The sequence below is a fragment of the Protomyctophum parallelum genome (genome assembly GCF_964188405.1).
Source record: "Protomyctophum parallelum genome assembly, chromosome: 1".
Lineage (NCBI taxonomy): Eukaryota > Metazoa > Chordata > Actinopteri > Myctophiformes > Myctophidae > Protomyctophum > Protomyctophum parallelum.
Window position 1 is genome coordinate 31,477,441 of NC_139697.1, and position 19,256 is coordinate 31,496,696.

Genomic DNA, 19,256 nt, shown 5'->3' on the forward strand with positions numbered 1-19,256 from the left:
GGTGTGGGAGATTTCTTTCAGAGGCCAGCTGATTTGGGACTGGTCTCCCTATCAGTTGGCCCCCTACGGCAACTTACAATCACACTGCTACTCCAAGGGAACACGTGACTTTGGAGCAGAGCATCAAGGGAGCTCTCTCTGGGCCAATGCCTAGGCCTCTGTCTTAACTTGCTGACCTTTCTCCCAGTTTAGAATGAACACACACACACACACACACACACACACACACACACACACACACACATCCTATCCTTTATGTAAGTGGAGCTGACATTTCATAGAAGTGTGTGTGTGCGTGCGTAATATATTTGTGCATACATGCAAGCTACATCACAAAAAAATAAATCTGAGGCTAAGGTTGAGGGACCTAGGCTATACATTAGCTCTAGCTACGGTACAATCAGTATGTATGTAATCAGTATTTTATTTTATAGAGGGATAGGTGTACAGTACGCTGACACGCAGTGAAGGCTCTCGGGATCGGGAGTCGAACCCGAGGCTCACTGCCAGACTGGATTGCCAGCCAATGTGCCTAGACGGCTACTCCAGCCACCCGGGCCATAATGAAATTGAGTTGATGTGTTTTTTAAGGGTAACTGTTGTATAATAGCAATATTACACGAGTCCACAGCCCAAAAGATTCACCAGGTTTTGATTCGATTCTACGATGCATCTTTTCTATATTGGTGCACAACATGGCAAGTCAATACAGTCAGACATTCTGAGCAACATATTTCATTTAGAATTATATATTGTATACGGTCAGAGCTGGATGCACCCAAATGTATTATGTATTATACTATACTTTTATGTATCAATATAATAGAGAACCAATATAATTATCTTATAAAATAATATCCTCTCTGGTGTCTGGTGTAAATACGACACACCCTGCATTTATTTATCTCTCTCCCTCACACACACACAGACAGCAAGTGGTTTTCAACTGGAGGGGCTGGGGGCAATGAAGACAACATTTCTTTAAGGCAGGCGGCCCAACATTCTATAAACATCTGTCAGTCTCTGTACACCGCAGCACTAATGATGTGATGTTTCAGAGCATGCACATAACTTTATTTGCGTAGTGTAATGCCCAACCAGCTCTGGTCCATAGCGTTAAGGAGAAGTTCTTAACGCTATGGACCAGAGCTAATGTAAAAGGGTTCACATCCAACATGTCCTGCAGATCCCAGGCGGTAAAATGATCCCTCTGTGAAACAACTGTTTAATTCGGGTGTTTATTTAGAAACTGCGTAGACAAGCCATTAGCCCGTCCGTTCCTTCTTGTGATGGTGTTTTCCATGTAGCAGCATGACTTCTGTGTTTACACTAGACAGATGGCATTATGTGCGAATCACAAACGAGACTGTCCTTAACGTACCACCCCCTAATTGCTGTGATTGGTTTAGAATCTAAACCAACGAACAAAATCGCCTTTTTTTTTTAACCTTCAAAGGTTCAAAAAAGAAGAAGAATCCGGAATTCTCCTTTTTAAATAAAAGGAGCACTTCACATCAGTACAGTAGCCAGGTTTAGTAATTTCAAGAAAGATTAAAAACGTTTTTTTTGTAAATGTTTTATTACTGCAAGAATGAGATGTTGCCCCAGGTGAAGGAGTTTAAGTATCTCTGGGTCTTGTTCATTAGTGAGGGGAGGACGGACCAGGAGATCAGCCAGAGAATTGGAGCAGCAGGTGCGGTATTGCAGTCGCTTTACAGCACTGATGTGATGAAAAAAGAGCTGAGCCCAAAGGCAGAGCTCTGGATATACCGTGCATTCTTCGTTCCTACTCTCACCTAAGATCATGAAGTGTGGGCAAGAACTAGATTGCGGATACAAGCGGCCAAAATTAGTTGTTTTCTCTGATGGGCGGCTGACCTCTCCCTTAAAGAGGCTGGTTAATTTTTAAGAATACTTAGTTTCCACTGTTTCTACAATCACTTGTAGAAACAGTGGAAACAGCCATTTTAAGCCACACTTAAAATGGCAAATACAAAATGTGAACACATAGTCATTGCAATTCTGTCCAACGTTCAGCTCTAATGTATTATACTTATTTAACAGGGATGTGCATTTGGGATCTTAGTGTTAAGATAATGCTATATTACTAGTTATTTTTTGCCTGTACGTGGGCTGCCTATTGGATAATTTCTACACCCATTGAGGAAGTAGCTGGAAGGCATGCATCTTATAATCAGGCAATTTGTGTCATGTGACTGAGTCTGTGGTATGTTGTTGTGCTATCATTGTCGGTGCCTGTGAACACAGGAAAACTGTTTGCTTATTGGTCAACTCAAACATGTATACTGGTAGTATATTTGTGTTGACTCGACTGCAGTGAAACTGTCTATTGGGCTCACAGCCTGCTGACAATGTTATACTACTTGTTGTCTTTCCTGTGTGGTGTTTAGACCTGTGTACTCTGTTGCAAACAGACTGTCAAGTGTCAACCCAAGTTTTCTTTGTCCTTGCTCTGTTGGTGCTCTGATGTATAACAGCAGAACCTGTCTGCGCAGTTGAGAGTGATTTGCATGAGTTCCAACGCTGACAGGGAAGGCAGGTAGCTGTGAGTCTCTGTGGCCTGAGCCAGTCTGCAACCGTAGCTTCCTCAAATTAACTCCACTTGTACAGATAGCTGAATAGCGCTTACGCCCATGCATGTAGACTGACTGCGTGGGGAATTATGCTACGGCTACTTGGTCAACAGTCACCGCTCTTCTCTGCTGTCCCTAGATTAACTTAATCTTATTTGTATACTAAATTACCACAGTAAAAAAGTCAGGTCTCTATGCATCTATTCAGTTTCTTATCATCTTGAGCCCAAGCTCTCTCTGTTTATCTGTCCGTCTGTGAAAGGAAAGGGGAGATCCACACACCGTTTTAAAAAGCTCCCAAAACATTTTATTGACAACAGAGCGGAAAACAATACAACTTTTCGGCCACAGGGGCCTTCGTCAGGTATGATACCTGACGTCAGCTATGATACCTGACGAAGGCCCCTGTGGCCGAAAAGTTGTATTGTATTTTAAAACGGTGTGCGGATCTCCTCTTTCCTTTCTTATTTATTCTTTTGGATCCTGCACCCGTTGAATTTTGCGGATGTGCGTGCACCTCTTGACCATAACTGTCCCGTCTGTCCCAGTGTCCCTCTGTTTATCTGTCTGTCTGTCCCAGTGTCCCTCTGTCTGCTGCTTGGGTCTGCCCCCTTTCATGGGCCCAGTAATAATCCACAGGTGAATGAATGTCTTGTTAACAGCCCCTATACTCTACCCATCTCCCCTGCTCCTGTCCCTACCCACTGTCTGGTTAACAGCCCGATACTCTACCCATCTCCCCTGCTCCTGTCCCTACTCGCTGTCTGGTTAACAGCCCGATACTCTACCCATCTCCCCTGCTCCTGTCCCTACTCGCTGTCTGGTTAACAGCCCCTATACTCTACCCATCTCCCCTGCTCCTGTCCCTACCCACTGTCTGGTTAACAGCCCGATACTCTACCCATCTCCCCTGCTCCTGTCCCTACTCGCTGTCTGGTTAACAGCCCCGATACTCTACCCATCTCCCCTGCTCCTGTCCCTACCCGCTGTCTGGTTAACAGCCCCGATACTCTACCCATCTCCCCTGCTCCTGTCTCTACCCGCTGTCTGGTTAACAGCCCCTATACTCTACCCATCTCCCCTGCTCCTGTCCCTACCCGCTGTCTGGTTAACAGCCCCTATAGTCTACCCATCTCCCCTGCTCCTGTCCCTACCCGCTGTCTGGTTAACAGCCCGATACTCTACCCATCTCCCCTGCTCCTGTCTCTACCCGCTGTCTGGTTAACAGCCCCTATAGTCTACCCATCTCCCCTGCTCCTGTCTCTACCCGCTGTCTGGTTAACAGCCCCGATACTCTACCCATCTCCCCTGCTCCTGTCCCTACCCGCTGTCTGGTTAACAGCCCGATACTCTACCCATCTCCCCTGCTCCTGTCTCTACCCGCTGTCTGGTTAACAGCCCCGATACTCTACCCATCTCCCCTGCTCCTGTCCCTACCCACTGTCTGGTTAACAGCCCCAATACTCTACCCATCTCCCCTGCTCCTGTCCCTACCCGCTGTCTGGTTAACAGCCCCGATACTCTACCCATCTCCCCTGCTCCTGTCCCTACCCGCTGTCTGGTTAACAGCCCGATACTCTACCCATCTCCCCTGCTCCTGTCCCTACCCGCTGTCTGGTTAACAGCCCCGATACTCTACCCATCTCCCCTGCTCCTGTCCCTACCCGCTGTCTGGTTAACAGCCCCTATAGACTACCCATCTCCCCTGCTCCTGTCCCTACCCGCTGTCTGGTTAACAGCCCCGATACTCTACCCATCTCCCCTGCTCCTGTCCCTACCCACTGTCTGGTTAACAGCCCGATACTCTACCCATCTCCCCTGCTCCTGTCCCTACCCACTGTCTGGTTAACAGCCCCGATACTCTACCCATCTCCCCTGCTCCTGTCTCTACCCGCTGTCTGGTTAACAGTCCCTATAGTCTACCCATCTCCCCTGCTCCTGTCCCTACCCGCTGTCTGGTTAACAGTCCCTATAGTCTACCCATCTCCCCTGCTCCTGTCCCTACCCACTGTCTGGTTAACAGCCCCGGCCCCCGATACTCTACCCATCTCCCCTGCTCCTGTCTCTACCCGCTGTCTGGTTAACAGCCCCGATACTCTACCCATCTCCCCTGCTCCTGTCGCTACCCGCTGTCTGGTTATGATCCCCTATACTCTCCCCAGCTCCCCTGCTCCTGTCCCTACCCTGGCTTGTTAACAGCCCCTATAGTCTACCCTGCTCCTGTCCCTAACCGCTGTCTTGCTGAAGGATTATAGGCCGATGAAAACAAACCGCTGAAGAGGTTTCCTTTGTGCCCAAGCTCCCCCACCCCTTCCCTACGCACTCATCTTTCCACTCCAAACTCGGCCTGTCTGCGTGGTCACATTCATTGCCACATTGTGTTCTGTACATTTCAGAAGCATAATTGAAGGCATCAGAGAGAATGTCGGAGCAGAGGCCATTTTGTTGCGTGGCCTTGTAGCAGATGCCAAATATGAAAAAAAAGGATGTGCGAAAGGGCTGCAGTGGAGGCACTCGAAGAGGAGAAACCATGAGGGAAGAGTTGTTTTAAGGCACTCCCCTTTGATGACACACTTGACACAGGCTCTGTGGTTGGCAATTGCTTGGAGAATAAGTGAGAATGGGACATTGTCAGGAAGTTAAATACATTGGTTCTGCCAATAGAAACCATAGAGCCAGGAAGAAGAGGCTGAAGATTGAACCAACAATACAGTATATGGATTGGATATTGCTCACATACTCGGATCTCTACCTAACAGAACCCCCACACGTGATAGTTTGCCATAGCAAAGTGAGAGAAGGTACCTTGAAGAGAGAGAGAGAGTCAAATGTCAGGGTCTTGAGGAGGTGAATGAGGAGGGGAGCGTGGGATGTTAAAAATGCCAGGCCGTTTGAAGCCTTGCCCACCCTGTAATCCTCACCTTGTGACTATGGGCTGTGACATGGTGCTAAAGTCCAGACCTTTCTCCCACCCTCCCTCCCTCCTACTACCATGTGTGCGCCAGCCGAGTGATAGCCTCCTCTCTGTGTCGACTTGTCCTCATCTCCCTATCTCCCTCCCTTCCTCACTCCCTCCCTAACGCTCACTCTCTCCCTCCTGTGTTGCTTTGAGACAGTTCCAGCCAGTTTGCGTCGGCCGGTGTTAGATTGCTGAGGTCTTGGCACAGGATGACTGAGTCCACTCTATTTGGTTAAAGACCAGACATTACAGGCTCTGTGAGGCACCGTTCTTGAAAAGCATGTGTGCACACCCATGTTGTCGCTCACTTTTCTTCCGGGCGCATTGAGTGGATGATGTAACCTAGAATTGTGGTAATTGTGGGGTAGACACACGGTGTTGAGTAAGTAAGGTGAAAACTGGTGGCGCCAATGGCTCTCCTCAGCGAACTTTACTTTAATTATTGCAAAACATAAGTGATGATGAATCCACAGCACCACTGGTTCACATATAGCTACAAATCAGATGGGTGAACAGTTAAGGTAGATGTGTTTATCAACTGATTAAACTGACATCTTTTCAGATGGTTAAACTAACTTCTCTTTTTCTTGTGTCCACAGTGTTTCTGTGTTGATTTGGGCCGTACATATATGGCGAATGTGAGTGTCAGCGGAGACTTCTGCCAGGCTCAGCACCTCGCCCCCGTGGAGAAGTGAATCGGCCGCCCCCTGCGGGACTACGCTACCCAGAAACCCCCCTGACTGCCAGCACACTGGGAACCTCTGCATCTTTCAAAGTCCCCTGGGAAATTGCGTAGTCCTTGGCCAGACTGCCCTGCTCTGTCCCAGCCGATAAGAGACATCTATCGTTTCCGCTTTCTTCTTGAACAGCCAATCACAAACAGCTCTCCTGAATGGGGTAAACGATTGGATAACTCCTGGATAGTCTCCTTTTTTTTTTTTTTTTTTTTTTAATAAATAAGTATATATTTTTTTTATTGTATAATTTTATTTTTTACACCCTGGAGGACTAGTTCATAATATTTTTTTACCCCCTCTTTATACATCATCCCATAGTTGTGCACTTGTTGTTATATCTTCCTGACCATCCCTTTGCACCAGTCTTTTTCTTTTTAATTTATTTTACCTAAAAAAAAAAACAAAAAAAAAAAACATAAACCTACTAGAAGTCCTTGCTGTCATCTGAGCCAAAAGTCACCTTCATTTTGTAATTGTAATTGTTTTTTAAGCCGTCTTGCCAACATGAACATGAACCGCCCCGCCGCAGTCGAGATCACCTACGAGTGCATGAGGTTCCTCATCACCCACAATCCCACCAATGCCACGCTCAACAAGTTCACTGAGGTACGACCCTTTTTTGTTTAAATAAATGGTCTTGTCAAGTTGTCTTTGTGAGGCCCTAATGCCCTATATGTCCTCACAATAATACATAAATAAAAATGGCGTACAATCCTCCAAAGTTTTTTTTTTTTTATCATGGGTCATTACTTTGCAATAGGGTAGGCTAATAATAGGGTATGGCTTAAAGCAGGGGTTTTCAACTGAGTATGAACCAGGGACCACCACCCTGACTGAGAATCAACCTGGGGACCACCACCCTGACTGAGAATCAACCTGGGGACCACCACCCTGACTGAGAATCAACCTGGGGACGACCACCCTGACTGAGAATCAACCTGGGGACCATTGTTGTGTTGGGAGGGGGGATATGGTCGTGGTGTGGGGAAAAAATTTAACCTTCCATATTAAAATATGTTGCTGTTCATTCTAACTTATTCTATGACTCAGTAAGCAGACACTTGCGATTCATTATGGGGCACATTTCCTTATAATGGTGACTCAACCAGGCAATCCGGTACAGTTTCCCTTGGGATTCTAACTCACTTTTCTGTGGAAGTTCTTGACATCCGTCTTCCCAGTAACTGACAACATCGATGCATCATTTGTCACCAGATTATTTACTGCATTGTTTCTCAACTTGTGGTCAATACAATAAATTCAAATACGTATCTTCACTTTCCTACATTACTAAATGCATGGTCAGGGACCACATGCAACACCTTCACGGACCACCAGTGGTCCACGGACCACCTCGAGTCGTGACAAATCATGACAGCAAACACAATATTTTGGACCAAACAAATAATTACAAAGAAGAAAAACAACAAAAAATGTTGTAACCTGCCGTTTATTTCTACTTTCGTTTGGCCCAAAACATTGTGTTTATTGTCATGATTTGTCACGACAAGAGTTGGCTTTGTCCGTGGCGTAAACGTTTTTAAATAAATAGTTTCTGAAAAGTCTATGGAAAATGAACAGGGATTTATTTTCTGGGTCTCTCGAGGGGGCGGGACTGCGGCACTCTATAGGGTGAGGGCTGAGACAACATGTAGTCCAAGGACTATCTAAAGAGGACGAGAAGCGAAGACCTTACGGTGGACGCCATGTTGCTCCCTGGAAGGAAAGAAACATGCGCAGTTGAGACCAGGTTGCATGTAGTTGTACATGCCCAAATTTGTGCATGTACAACTTCCTCGTCTCAAGTTTCTCAACTGTGCATGTTTCTTTCCTTCCATGGAGCAACATGGCGTCCAACGTACGGTCTTCTCTTCTCGTCCTCTTTAGACAGTCCTTGATGTAGTCCAGGAATTAAGTGAGCCCAGTGTCCATGACATCGGAGACACTGGGCTCACTGCTAAAATCTAAAATATCTAAAACCACATATTACACACACAAAGACCCACAGGAAAGTGTTCTAAATCTTCTAAACGTCATTAACATATATTATTTTGCAAAAAGGGGAACGTAACAGTTCAAGGGTATCGATACAAAACTAAATGTACGTGCAAATGCTTCTGCATGTGTAATAAATGCATCCTCTCTTATGTCTGTCAGGAGCTGAAAAAGTGTGAGGTGAACACACTAGTGAGAGTTTGTGACGCCACCTATGACAAGGCTCCAGTCGAGAAGGAGGGGATCCAAGTCCTGGTAAGAATGTACACATACCAGTTCGTACCATACTGTGTACACACACACACACACACACACACACACCCCAAACAGCTCAGTCTCGCGTGTCATGTGTACACACACATACGACAGTTTGGTGGTTTCATATTGCATGTTCTTGTTCTTTCCAGTTAATTCTCAAGAGGAAAAGGGAACTTTTTGTCCCCTTTTTTTCTTTTCTTAAATGTGCCTGCATGTGTCACTGTCTCAAAGTTCAAAGAAAGGTTGATTTGACTTGCTAGGTTTGAAAAAGGCACACAAGACATTATCCAATCTATCTACTAGTTGGTGGGTTCTAAATCTCTACCACCACATGGATTTTCACAAATCCTACCAATGATTTGCTAATTACCCATCAAAGTGGCTAGTAGAGTCAACAAACAAGCTTGCTGATGCCTGATGCCAATTTCCCACTTGGGCTGAAGAGAGAAGAAATGCTGTGATTTTTCTTTTTAAAGTAAAATACATCCCTAACAGTAAATTAATTGCAGTCAGTTAAAACAATTCTAAGGCAGTGTGTTGGTTCTTAAGCGTGGATCTGCGTGCATGCTTTCATGTGGGCAGTGTTGATTTTGTCAACTAAAATTATGACGAACATTATTCGTCGACCACTGACGAAAGCTGAATAAAAACTAAGCTATGATGACTAAGACTAATTGACGAGTCATTTTATGTTTGGTCGCATGCTGACAATATCCAATCTGCTATTTTCAGCATGTAAAATCAGCCAAAATACATTTTAGTTGCCTAAAACTAGACTTAACACTAAAACATTTCAAACTAGAAAAAGTGCCCTTCTGGGCACCGGTCTCCACCAGGATAGGAATGTAGGACATCTGTTTGAAACTGAGCACTCCTGTGAACTTTGGAAGCCAATCTTAACCAATCAGGATGGAGTCTGAGAAATCTGAAAGACCGGTTTCGTTGAATGGCTCTAGAGAGACTGTGTACCAATTTGCGTGATGTTTGGACAAAATCTGTAGGTGTACTGTGCAAAAACTTGTTTTGCACAAAGCGGCCTCCTGGTGGCGCTATAACAGGCCGTTCTGGAAAGTTTGGGGCAGAGGTTCATCGTTGGCATCCAGGGAGTGTGTGTGCAAAATTTGTGTGTGTGCAAAAAATCGACCGGGTTAACGGTGGCCGAGATTGGCTGCTCACGGACACACGGACGGACGGACACACGGACGGACGGACGGAGTGCAAAACATACTCTCCACCCATGCCTTCGGCCTGGTGGAGACAATGACTGAAATATAACAAACTCAGTTAAATTTTATTTAAAAGACTGACTAAAATCAAAATGTGCTGTCAAAATCAACACTCCATGTGGCTTTGCTCTGTCCTCAAGTGTCTGTGTCCTGCTATGTTGAAGGCTTTCCTGGCCCACATAAATAAACCCTGGTGGGGCTCCACCCTGACGCTTCTCTCTATCTGACTTTATAACTCTCTCTAAAGGCTGCAACATGGTGTACGCAGACAGGTTTTCACGTACAGTGGGGGTGAGAGGCGCTCTTACGTTTTTTGTTTCTGCATAGTTTCAGCACTTGTGGAATCTACACCGGTGGCACAAATCATTTATTATATCATACCTCTGAGTGCGCAAAGGTAGGTAAAATCAATGATCAGTGTGATCATCACTCCAATGGAGCAGGTCTGACTGACAAATCCACTTTCCACATATCATAGAGGTAATACAAATCTGAGTGGTACGCCACGTTAAAATAGACTCTTTACAGATAATAGAGACCTTTTGAATTATAACAATCACTTTAGATTTGGCTTAGTATGGTGTAGAGTAGGAGAGTAGCGACATGCTTTGATCTCGCCGCAAAGCGGGTGCCTATGAGCTATAGTTCCAAACATTGCTCCTATGGCTGGAACTGTCCCATTGAGTTGGAATGAGCACTTCCGCATCTATTGTTGCAATGGGAGTCAACGCTAATGTCGCCACTCTCTTACTATATTACTCTGGACACCGATATTTTAACTATTTTAACACCGTACCAAAGAGCTTCCTATGTTGGTTCTGTGTATGTTTCTTCTCCGTTTTGGAGAACGAGGGAGTCCAGGACCAGAGGAAAACTTTTCTTGCTCTCTACTGCCCAAAGGTCGCCACAGGTACTTTTTGCGAGTTGACCGTACTGTATGTCAGGTTGGTATCAGTCTGCAATCCAACAGAGAAGATGTGATGGACAAAATGTGAGAAATCTTTCTCCCCTTCACTCCTAATTTCGCCCCACAGATCTTATGTAAGACTATGTAAGTCACTTAAGTCTAACCAGCTCTGTACATTTGGATACTTTATAGAGTAGTTAGGATTGTATTGTATCATATCAACCTTCTACTCTTTGCTTTGGCAACCACAGCTTGTAGATAAAACCAACCTGATACTTATAAAGCAGAAGCAAAAGGTCATCCTGTCTCTTTTCCGTGCCTTCCTCGGCATATGTGTAAGTGGAGCTTATCAGCATGCACACGTCAGTAAACATGCGCTTATGGTATAGAGCCCACTGCTCTGTTCTCAACCTTTAAGGCTGTGACCCCCCCAAAATAATCATATTTGAACTGGGGACCGGAACCCGGACTAGCACTGGGAATTGAATTGTAGGAGTTGAAGCATTACATTTTGTTTGACTCCGTTAAATATTGTGAAAATGGAAAGCTCACAACGGAGCTTGCAGATCAAACTGTTTGCCTCTTTCTTATAAAAACTGGTCAAACATTGGCCAAATTGTCAAATAATATATTATAGTGTGTTTATTACTTTTGATGCAGAACCGGTCTTTCTCACATGTTGAGAACCACTGGTATAGAGAGACAAATACAAATGGTATAAAGCAACAGAGAAGGGCAGAGGTTAATTCAGAGGAGAATAGTATATAAATCATCATGATTCCACAAATCTGTTGAAAGTAAACGGATAAAAATAAATAAAAATAATAATTACAATTGGGGAAACAATAATAAAACTGATAAAATTGTCCCATGACAAGGAATACTTAAGACCCCAAAGAAGACCTCTAGGAACAGGTTATATTTCACAAGATTAAAAGTGAAAATGCGGGGAACCCCTGTCTCCCATTTTTCCTATCTCTATTCACGTCTACATCTGAAATAATGCATACAATGCTTTTTTTCCCCTCTTCCTTTCACCACAGGACTGGCCCTTCGATGATGGCGCCCCTCCTCCCACACAGATCGTGGACGACTGGCTCAACCTGCTGAAGACAAAGTTCCGCGAGGAACCTGGCTGCTGCATTGCTGTGCATTGTGTGGCGGGCCTAGGCCGGTGAGTACCCTAAAGCCGTACAGCAACAATAGGACAATTAATATGAAAAACATACAATGATAAAAAAAACTAACAAACCAAACAAAATAAGGAAGAAGAAAGACAGGTATTGTAAATTGATCCTATAGGTCAGTTCAGCGGTAACTTCAGAGGCCACACAGATGCAAAGGGCTCGTACTGATATATTCACCAGTTATTACTTGCTGTTTAAATGTACAGCAGCGGTTCCCAAATCTCTTTTGGTCATTTTATCGTCTACTGCTCTACTCAGGCTCAGACGCCCCAGACAGATTTTAAGTTGCTCAATTCAGTATTTAGGGGGCAGCTAAAATGAATATCAAATATCATATTTGATATTCATTTTAGCTGCCCCGCCCCCTTCCTATACAACCACATTGTAACTTCAAACTCCATTTTAACCATGATAGATTAATCGAGAACACTCATACTGCCCTCCTAATACGTGAGGTGCCCGTGTGTTTTTATTACTTTTTTATTTTTTTGTAATGTTTGTTTTTAGTTAAATGTTAAATGTTAAAAATCGCCATTGACAATGAAGGGAAACTGTACGTAATCTTGTCCCTAACACAAACGCCATTAACAATAAAGAGAATTTAATGTTTTGTCACCGTTTGTTTTACATCACCATTACATCACCTAATCAACATGAGTTAGACTTTAATATATTAGCACCCCTCACTTCACACGGGTTCACAGAAGAAATCTAATAATTCGGGTTTGTATTTTGTTTCTATTAATGTTCACTGCTTATTGCAACACTATGACTCATGTATTGCTGGTCTTGAAAGCTATTCATTTCTGAATTGGCTGATGGGTGGGAGTCTCTAAAAACGGCATGAAGCTGTTCACAGTGGCCTTGCAGATTTGCTCACTTTGACAGCAATGGTTTACACTGTGCTCATCACTGTCTGTTTTAGCCTTATGTTTTCAGCTCGGGGGGGGGGAAGCTTTGGAACTTTGGTGGAGGCTTATTGTCAAATAAGCATGCGATACCGATAACAGACTAAAGGTGTAGTGTAAGAATTCGGCTAACTGATGATTATGATTTGATATCCAGGTCATGTTGTGGCTGAATATTGTTGTCGGGCCACCTGTTGAGAAGCTGGATGGAGTTGAAGCCAATGAGACATATGCCTTTAAGCTTCTCTGTGTATAATCACTTTGGCTCCTATACTCTTAAGATGTTGGCCTCTGAAGATTTGGTACCTGATACTAAGCTTGCATTATCTCACTAGACTATTACACTTGATGATGATCCTGGCTGTTTCCTACTGGACTCCAGTGCCTTTAATGTCAACTCTCATCCTCTGTCTCTCCGCCTTTTTGTAAGTATTAGTCAGTCAGCGTAGTGCTGCTGTTTCACCGGCTCCAGGAGAGTGCTCTGGACCAGGGCCTATTTTATTCCCCTTGGCCTCAGAGAGACCAGCAACTCCTCATAGACTCCTCAGCCCTTTCCCATTAGGTCCACAACACACTGTTTTTGAGTTCTTCCTTACATTTGTATTTATTTCAGGCACACATGGAAATATCACTTCTGGTTCTGTTGTGATAATTAAATGGCAGATGTACTGGGCACAATCTGCATAGGGAATTTGGTCCATTAATTTCCATCCTTTAAAAATCATGAGAGGAAATAGTAATCACAAATTGTTTTGGCTGTCAAATTGCTATTGGCTCCAAAAATTCACCCCCAGCTCCCCTCCCACCCGTCTCCATGCTCGGCTCCTTTGCTATCGATCGTCCAGCTCGCTCCATCGTGGCTGAGCGTGAGCCAGACGGCCCACACTCTTTGTAGCCTGCCCCCGTTGCTGCTCGGGGTGTCGTCTTTATCACAGGCCGGTGATTCATTCCGGGTCTCAAGTGGTTGGCCTCCTCCCCTGTCTCTGCCACTGTGTGGGGCATCTGTAAATAGACAATCAGCTGGTTGGATCATCTATCAAGAGTGACACAAGAGCCAGTAAGTGACTGTGGGTCTGGGGAAGCGATGAGGCACAATTATAGCCTGTGCCTTTTGGTCATGAGGTAGAGGCAGTGATTTGCACGCGCATACACACACGGAAAAGTGGCCCATGTGACTGAGAATTACAAGGTAATCACGTTGACGAGGCCCGATTCAAACTTAAATAAACTTAAATAAAGCAGATCTACAAGCTCCCTTTGCAGTGTGACACATGAGCTTGTTTTGATCTGCTGTTTTCGGCAAGTATAAGTCAGGCATAACATAATGTGCAGAAACTGACACAGGCCACATGACGCACTAGTCTACTCCTCTGCTAGCGTGAAAACATCTTCCAACAATACTGTAGCTGCCACACTGCCAGACTTGGACTACCGGCCAAGGTGCCTGGACCGCTGAGCCACGGCCCAGGCCCCTTCCTTTTTTTAAGTGGTGCAACCACTTCATTAAGTAGCTTTGTGTGTCCGTGGGTGTGGCGGCTGGCTGGCTGGGTCTGTCCGAGCACGAAAATAGCGTTAGGTTGGTTTTCACAACCAAGTATCACTGTTGCGCAGCCTAACACACATTAACTGTATATATGATGATTTCGGGTGTGACAGTACAGTAGACTGACCCCCTGGGGACCCCCACACGGCAACTGTAATTTCTTAACCGTTTCGGACAAGGGGCGGCTCGCCGGAACCGTGCCGGCACCCTGGGTGTGTTCCTGTGGGTCTGGACGTTTCGGGGACCCCCCGGGGACGCCCACACACAGTTGCACCACTTACTTCACACGGGTGTGATAATTTTTTTGCATTGAGTGGAATTCCAGATACTGTATAATGTGTTCATCTCCCTCTTTGTTTACCGCAGTCATTTGGGCCTGCAGCGGCGCCACACTGCCGTTTGTTTACACCCAGTGGTGGAAAAAGTACTCGATTGTTTTACTCAAGTAAAAGTATCATTACTGCAATGTAGAAGTACTCCATTTACAAGAAAGCCTGGAATTCAAAATGTACTTGTTTAAAGTACAAAAGCATTGGCATCAAAATGTACTTAAAGTACCAAAAGTAGGAAGTACTCACTATGCAGTCCTATTTCAGGTTTTCAAATGGCCAAAATCTATCTAGGTCTGAAGTGGTTAACGCATGTTTTGTAATAATAATTACAAAGTAACTAAAGTTTTCAAAAGCATTTGGATCCGATATGTAGTGGAGTAAAAGTATTGAAAATTGGTCGGAAATACTCAAGTAAAGTAAGTAGATTCCTCAACCCATTTTGGGCGGGAACCCCTTTTGGTGTTTTAAACATGTTAGAATTTAGCTATTGAAAAATAGCAGATCTACGAGCTTGTAGTTCTGCTATTTTTGAAAAATCGAAGAACGACTGACAAAACTGTCAGGATGTAGAAGACATTTTAAAAATCTGATCTCAGGTCAAAATGGGTGAAGTAAATGTACTTAGTTACTTTCCACCACTGTTTACGCCAGCCAACATTCTGTCAAGTCCGCCACCATGCTCCCGTCTGCTTTACAACAGAGTCCCCCGGCGTGGGAGGATGCTACTATTTGGAAGCTTTCTCATTCTTATCCATTTTATTCTCATTTGCCGCAATCCCTCTCCTCAACACTTTTATCCCTTATGCATGTTCTCGTGTGTGTGTGTGTGTGTGTGTGTGTGTGAGAGCGAGAGAGAGGGAGAGGAAACCCACTTGAGCAAATGCTCTGTCAGCATGGATATGTGACACGACGAAAAAAAAGGAGCCCCTCCCCCCCCCAGTATATCTCTGGTGAGAAAGTTGTCTTACAAGCAGAGAAAGTTGTCTTACTGTAACTTATCGCAGTGTGTGTGCGTATGGGGCCCTGGGTGTGAGTGTGGCACAGCAGCAGTGAACCCGTGGACCCCATGTTGATTTCCCAGGCCCATTTCCCAGGTCCCCCCCCCCTCCCCACCTTTTATAACTATGAAACCATGTGAACCTTGGCATTTAACTGTTTTCTTCTCTCCCTTTCCTCTGTCTCCTCCTCCATGCTTTATTTCCCCCTCCCTCTATCAGAGCTCCGGTCTTGGTAGCCTTAGCCCTCATTGAATGTGGGATGAAGTACGAGGATGCGGTGCAGTTCATAAGGCAGTAAGTACCCCCCCCCCCCCATGCACTACACCAGTGGTTCCCCAACTTTTTAGCCCGTGACCCAAAAGAGAGATGTTTTCCTGGGACCCAAACGAATGACAATAGCAGATCTGTTGTGAGCTTGTAGATCGGCTATTTTCACTACTTAAATACTCGTTTTCTAATTCATATCATTTCTAAGATGTTTCTTGGATTTCTTCATGAAATAATCATTGATTAATTTGAATGATATTCCCATTCGTCTTTGTGTCTGCCCGTGTAAACGCAGCAGTGAGTGAGGGCCCGGGTTGGGGAACGGATGGAAAGTATAGTGTTATTAAAGAGGACTCCTTCTAACTATATGGAACGTTAGCTCCCATGCTAGCTACTAGCTAGTAGCTTCCCTCGTCAACAGAACACCACCACAGATCGGGTGGTCCGGTGGAAGCTGCTGATATCACACAATCTTTCTGTTTTAGGAACACAATGCTGCTGTACTTTATACCTCATACTAAGCATTAAAGTATGAGGTATAAAGTATGGCTCTGGTCTCAGCCACCACGGTAGATATTTTGACATTCCGTTTATTTTTATTTTTTATGTTTCCACTACTGTTGGAGCAGCCATAAACTACACAGGTTCATCCCGATGTTCTGGGCATCTTTGTAATGTTAGCGTTGGTAAAAAGCAGGTAAAAGTGTAACGTTTCTGAATCGGCTATGTGTGTCGCTGTGTCCCTGGCTGTCTGGCTGTGTCCGAGCACGAAAATAGCGTTATAGAGTTTGTTCAACACCAAGTGTCACTGTTACATAGACACAGGCACTCACAGGCCAGGGAGGAGGGCCAGTACAGTACAGTACAGTACAGTACCACTCACTTCAGACGGGTCTGATTTTGTTCAATTAAATAGACGAAAACGCACGGATTACATTGCTATGGAGCCAGCTCTGATGGCCTGTCCCAAGGAATATATTGCACCTTTTCAGTTTAAGGCACTTGTCGACCATTAGGTGACCTACAAAACACCAGTTTTTTAATTAAACGATGGAAGAGTAGGGAATCCACCTCCAACTACTGCAGATGTATTAGTTGGGTTGTAGTTTGTCACACAGATTGGGTAAAATCGACGTTTTGTCCATAAAAGATAAGTGTCTGATTTAAGTGCGATTGAGCTTTTTGAGTTTGGTGACAGTTAGCCAAGGATGATGACGCTGCTATTTTACTGGCCCCGTCACAGATTTATGAGTCCCATCAATCATTTGAATTTACTTTCTCCCATTTGTCCTCTTCCTCCACAGGAAGAGACGTGGAGCCTTCAACTCGAAACAGCTTCTTTACCTCGAGAAATACAGACCCAAAATGCGCCTGCGGTTCAAGGATAACAACGGCCACAACTGCTGCATGCAGTAGGCTATATCAGTCATCAGCGCAACACTTCTTAATGTGCAACAGTCTAGTGGGGGAAACTATTCCAACAAAGGGGAGACGCAAATGAACAGAAAGCTATCAAGTAATTATTGTGATGATTTGTTAACATGGAATCATGGTAAATTGATCACACGAGCGAACGGGTGATCGAATGAATGAGTCCAGATCTAGGGATTCACCAGCCGAACCAATGAATGAGAAGGTCAAAGCACACAGATAGGCCCGCCTCCCGGTTACTAGTGTTCAACCACGGGCCAGATTTTTCAAACTGAAGTCCATCCTGTTTAATTTTTTTTTCTTTTTATCAGATTTAATCATGGCATGAATTGTTGTTTTTTTTTCTTTTGTTTTTTTTCATTTGTGTATTTCTATTTTACACAAAAACACACATACACAGACACACACGTATGTAAGTTGTACAATGATGAAAAATGTTATGAATTTTATTTCATTTAATATTGCCCAGGGGACATGTACCTTTTTAAAACTACTTTTAAACCCTTCAGCACATGATTATAATATTACTACAACAGTCCATTTTGGTATTGGTGTGTTTATTATTTTTTTGCACACAAAACTATCTTGAAAAGGTTCCACTGAAAATGCAGTAATGTCTCTCCCTCCTTTACTTTCTTCAAGTCACTTTCAGTTTAGGGGGTTTTCCTTAGTTTTAAATATGTCGGCTATATTTATTCACTTGCTATGATTAGTGTGGCAGTCTAGAGTTTGGCAGGGGTAAGGACTCTTAGTCATCCAATTTGTTTTATTTTATTTTTTATTATTATTTTAGAGCCATGTTGTTTTTCCACTTTGTGTTTTTTCTTTAAATCTCACGGGAGTGCAATAATCAATCCACCTTGGAAAAGTCCACGAAACACTGTTGACCGTCCTTTGTGTGCACACAAACACACTGACAACACACGCACACACTGTCTATCCACTCACACAGGCAGTTGAACATGTGAAGACACTTGGCAATTGTTTTGACAGGTACTTTAGTCCATTCACCAATGGCTGCTCACTCCTTTTGACTGGGTTTTATAATAGGACTTCCCGGAACATGACATTATTAAAAAACACAGACACGCAGCCTAAGATCCAACTGTTAAAACCTTACTCTCACTCTGAAGGAAAATGGGTGGAAAGAAAGGCAAATGGTCAGTTTTTTTTATTATTGTACTCATTTTGAAGACATCCCCAATTCGTATTGGTTCTTAAAAGACAAATAAATTGAAATAAAAAGCACATCTGTCTTATTTTTCTTGCTCTCTTTATCACCTGCACACCACTGTGATTGTTAGCCATCGTTTTGTGGACTGTGTGGTTCTGTAGGTTATAGTGGAACAAGTATTCAAGTTTACATCTTGCATAGGAACATTTGACAACGGCACTGTTTGTACACTGCAAAAAGGAAGCTATAGCATTAGCTTTAATTTAATATCCTTCTAGTGCAGTGTATGTTTATACAGCATGTGTGTGTGTATGTATATATATGTATTTGCCGGTATGCATATGTGTGCATTACACACAGATGGAGATGTGTCATTTCCATTTCTTGGAAATGGACATGTTAAATGATTGGCAGACTGTCAATGTGCTCACACTGTACTCGTCTCGGAGGGAGTCAGTCAATAGTCTGCATCATGACCTTTTTCCCAATAGACTAGTGACTCAGCACCACGTGGATGGCAGGACAGATGAGGGTGAGTCATTCAGACTCGACAATAGTCAAACCGGTTCAAATGCACCCCCTGCTGTCTCGTCCATGTAATCACCACTGCCGGGACGAGGCATTGTGAGACATCTCAGAACTTCATATGAAAGAGGCTTATTTTGTCATTTTTTATCGTAACCACCTAGGTTTCACATCTTTAGGCCCACACATACTTCAACACATCCTGTGTCCCAAGT

General features: G+C 44.1%; 1 protein-coding gene across 1 annotated transcript in view; it reads left to right on the top strand.

Moving 5' to 3' along the window:
- The window catches only part of ptp4a2b (protein tyrosine phosphatase 4A2b), a 37,855-nt gene extending 19,265 nt beyond the window's left edge, over nt 1-18,590 (top strand). Inside the window, exons 2-7 of the mRNA XM_083780420.1 lie at nt 6,153-6,450; nt 6,782-6,896; nt 8,448-8,540; nt 11,720-11,850; nt 15,864-15,938; nt 17,216-18,590. Coding sequence (XP_083636546.1) covers nt 6,446-6,450; nt 6,782-6,896; nt 8,448-8,540; nt 11,720-11,850; nt 15,864-15,938; nt 17,216-17,327 — 531 coding nt within the window. The 5' untranslated portion in view covers nt 6,153-6,445 and the 3' untranslated portion in view covers nt 17,328-18,590. The remainder of the gene's footprint in view (nt 1-6,152; nt 6,451-6,781; nt 6,897-8,447; nt 8,541-11,719; nt 11,851-15,863; nt 15,939-17,215) is intronic.
- The last annotated feature ends 666 nt before the right edge of the window (nt 18,591-19,256 follow it).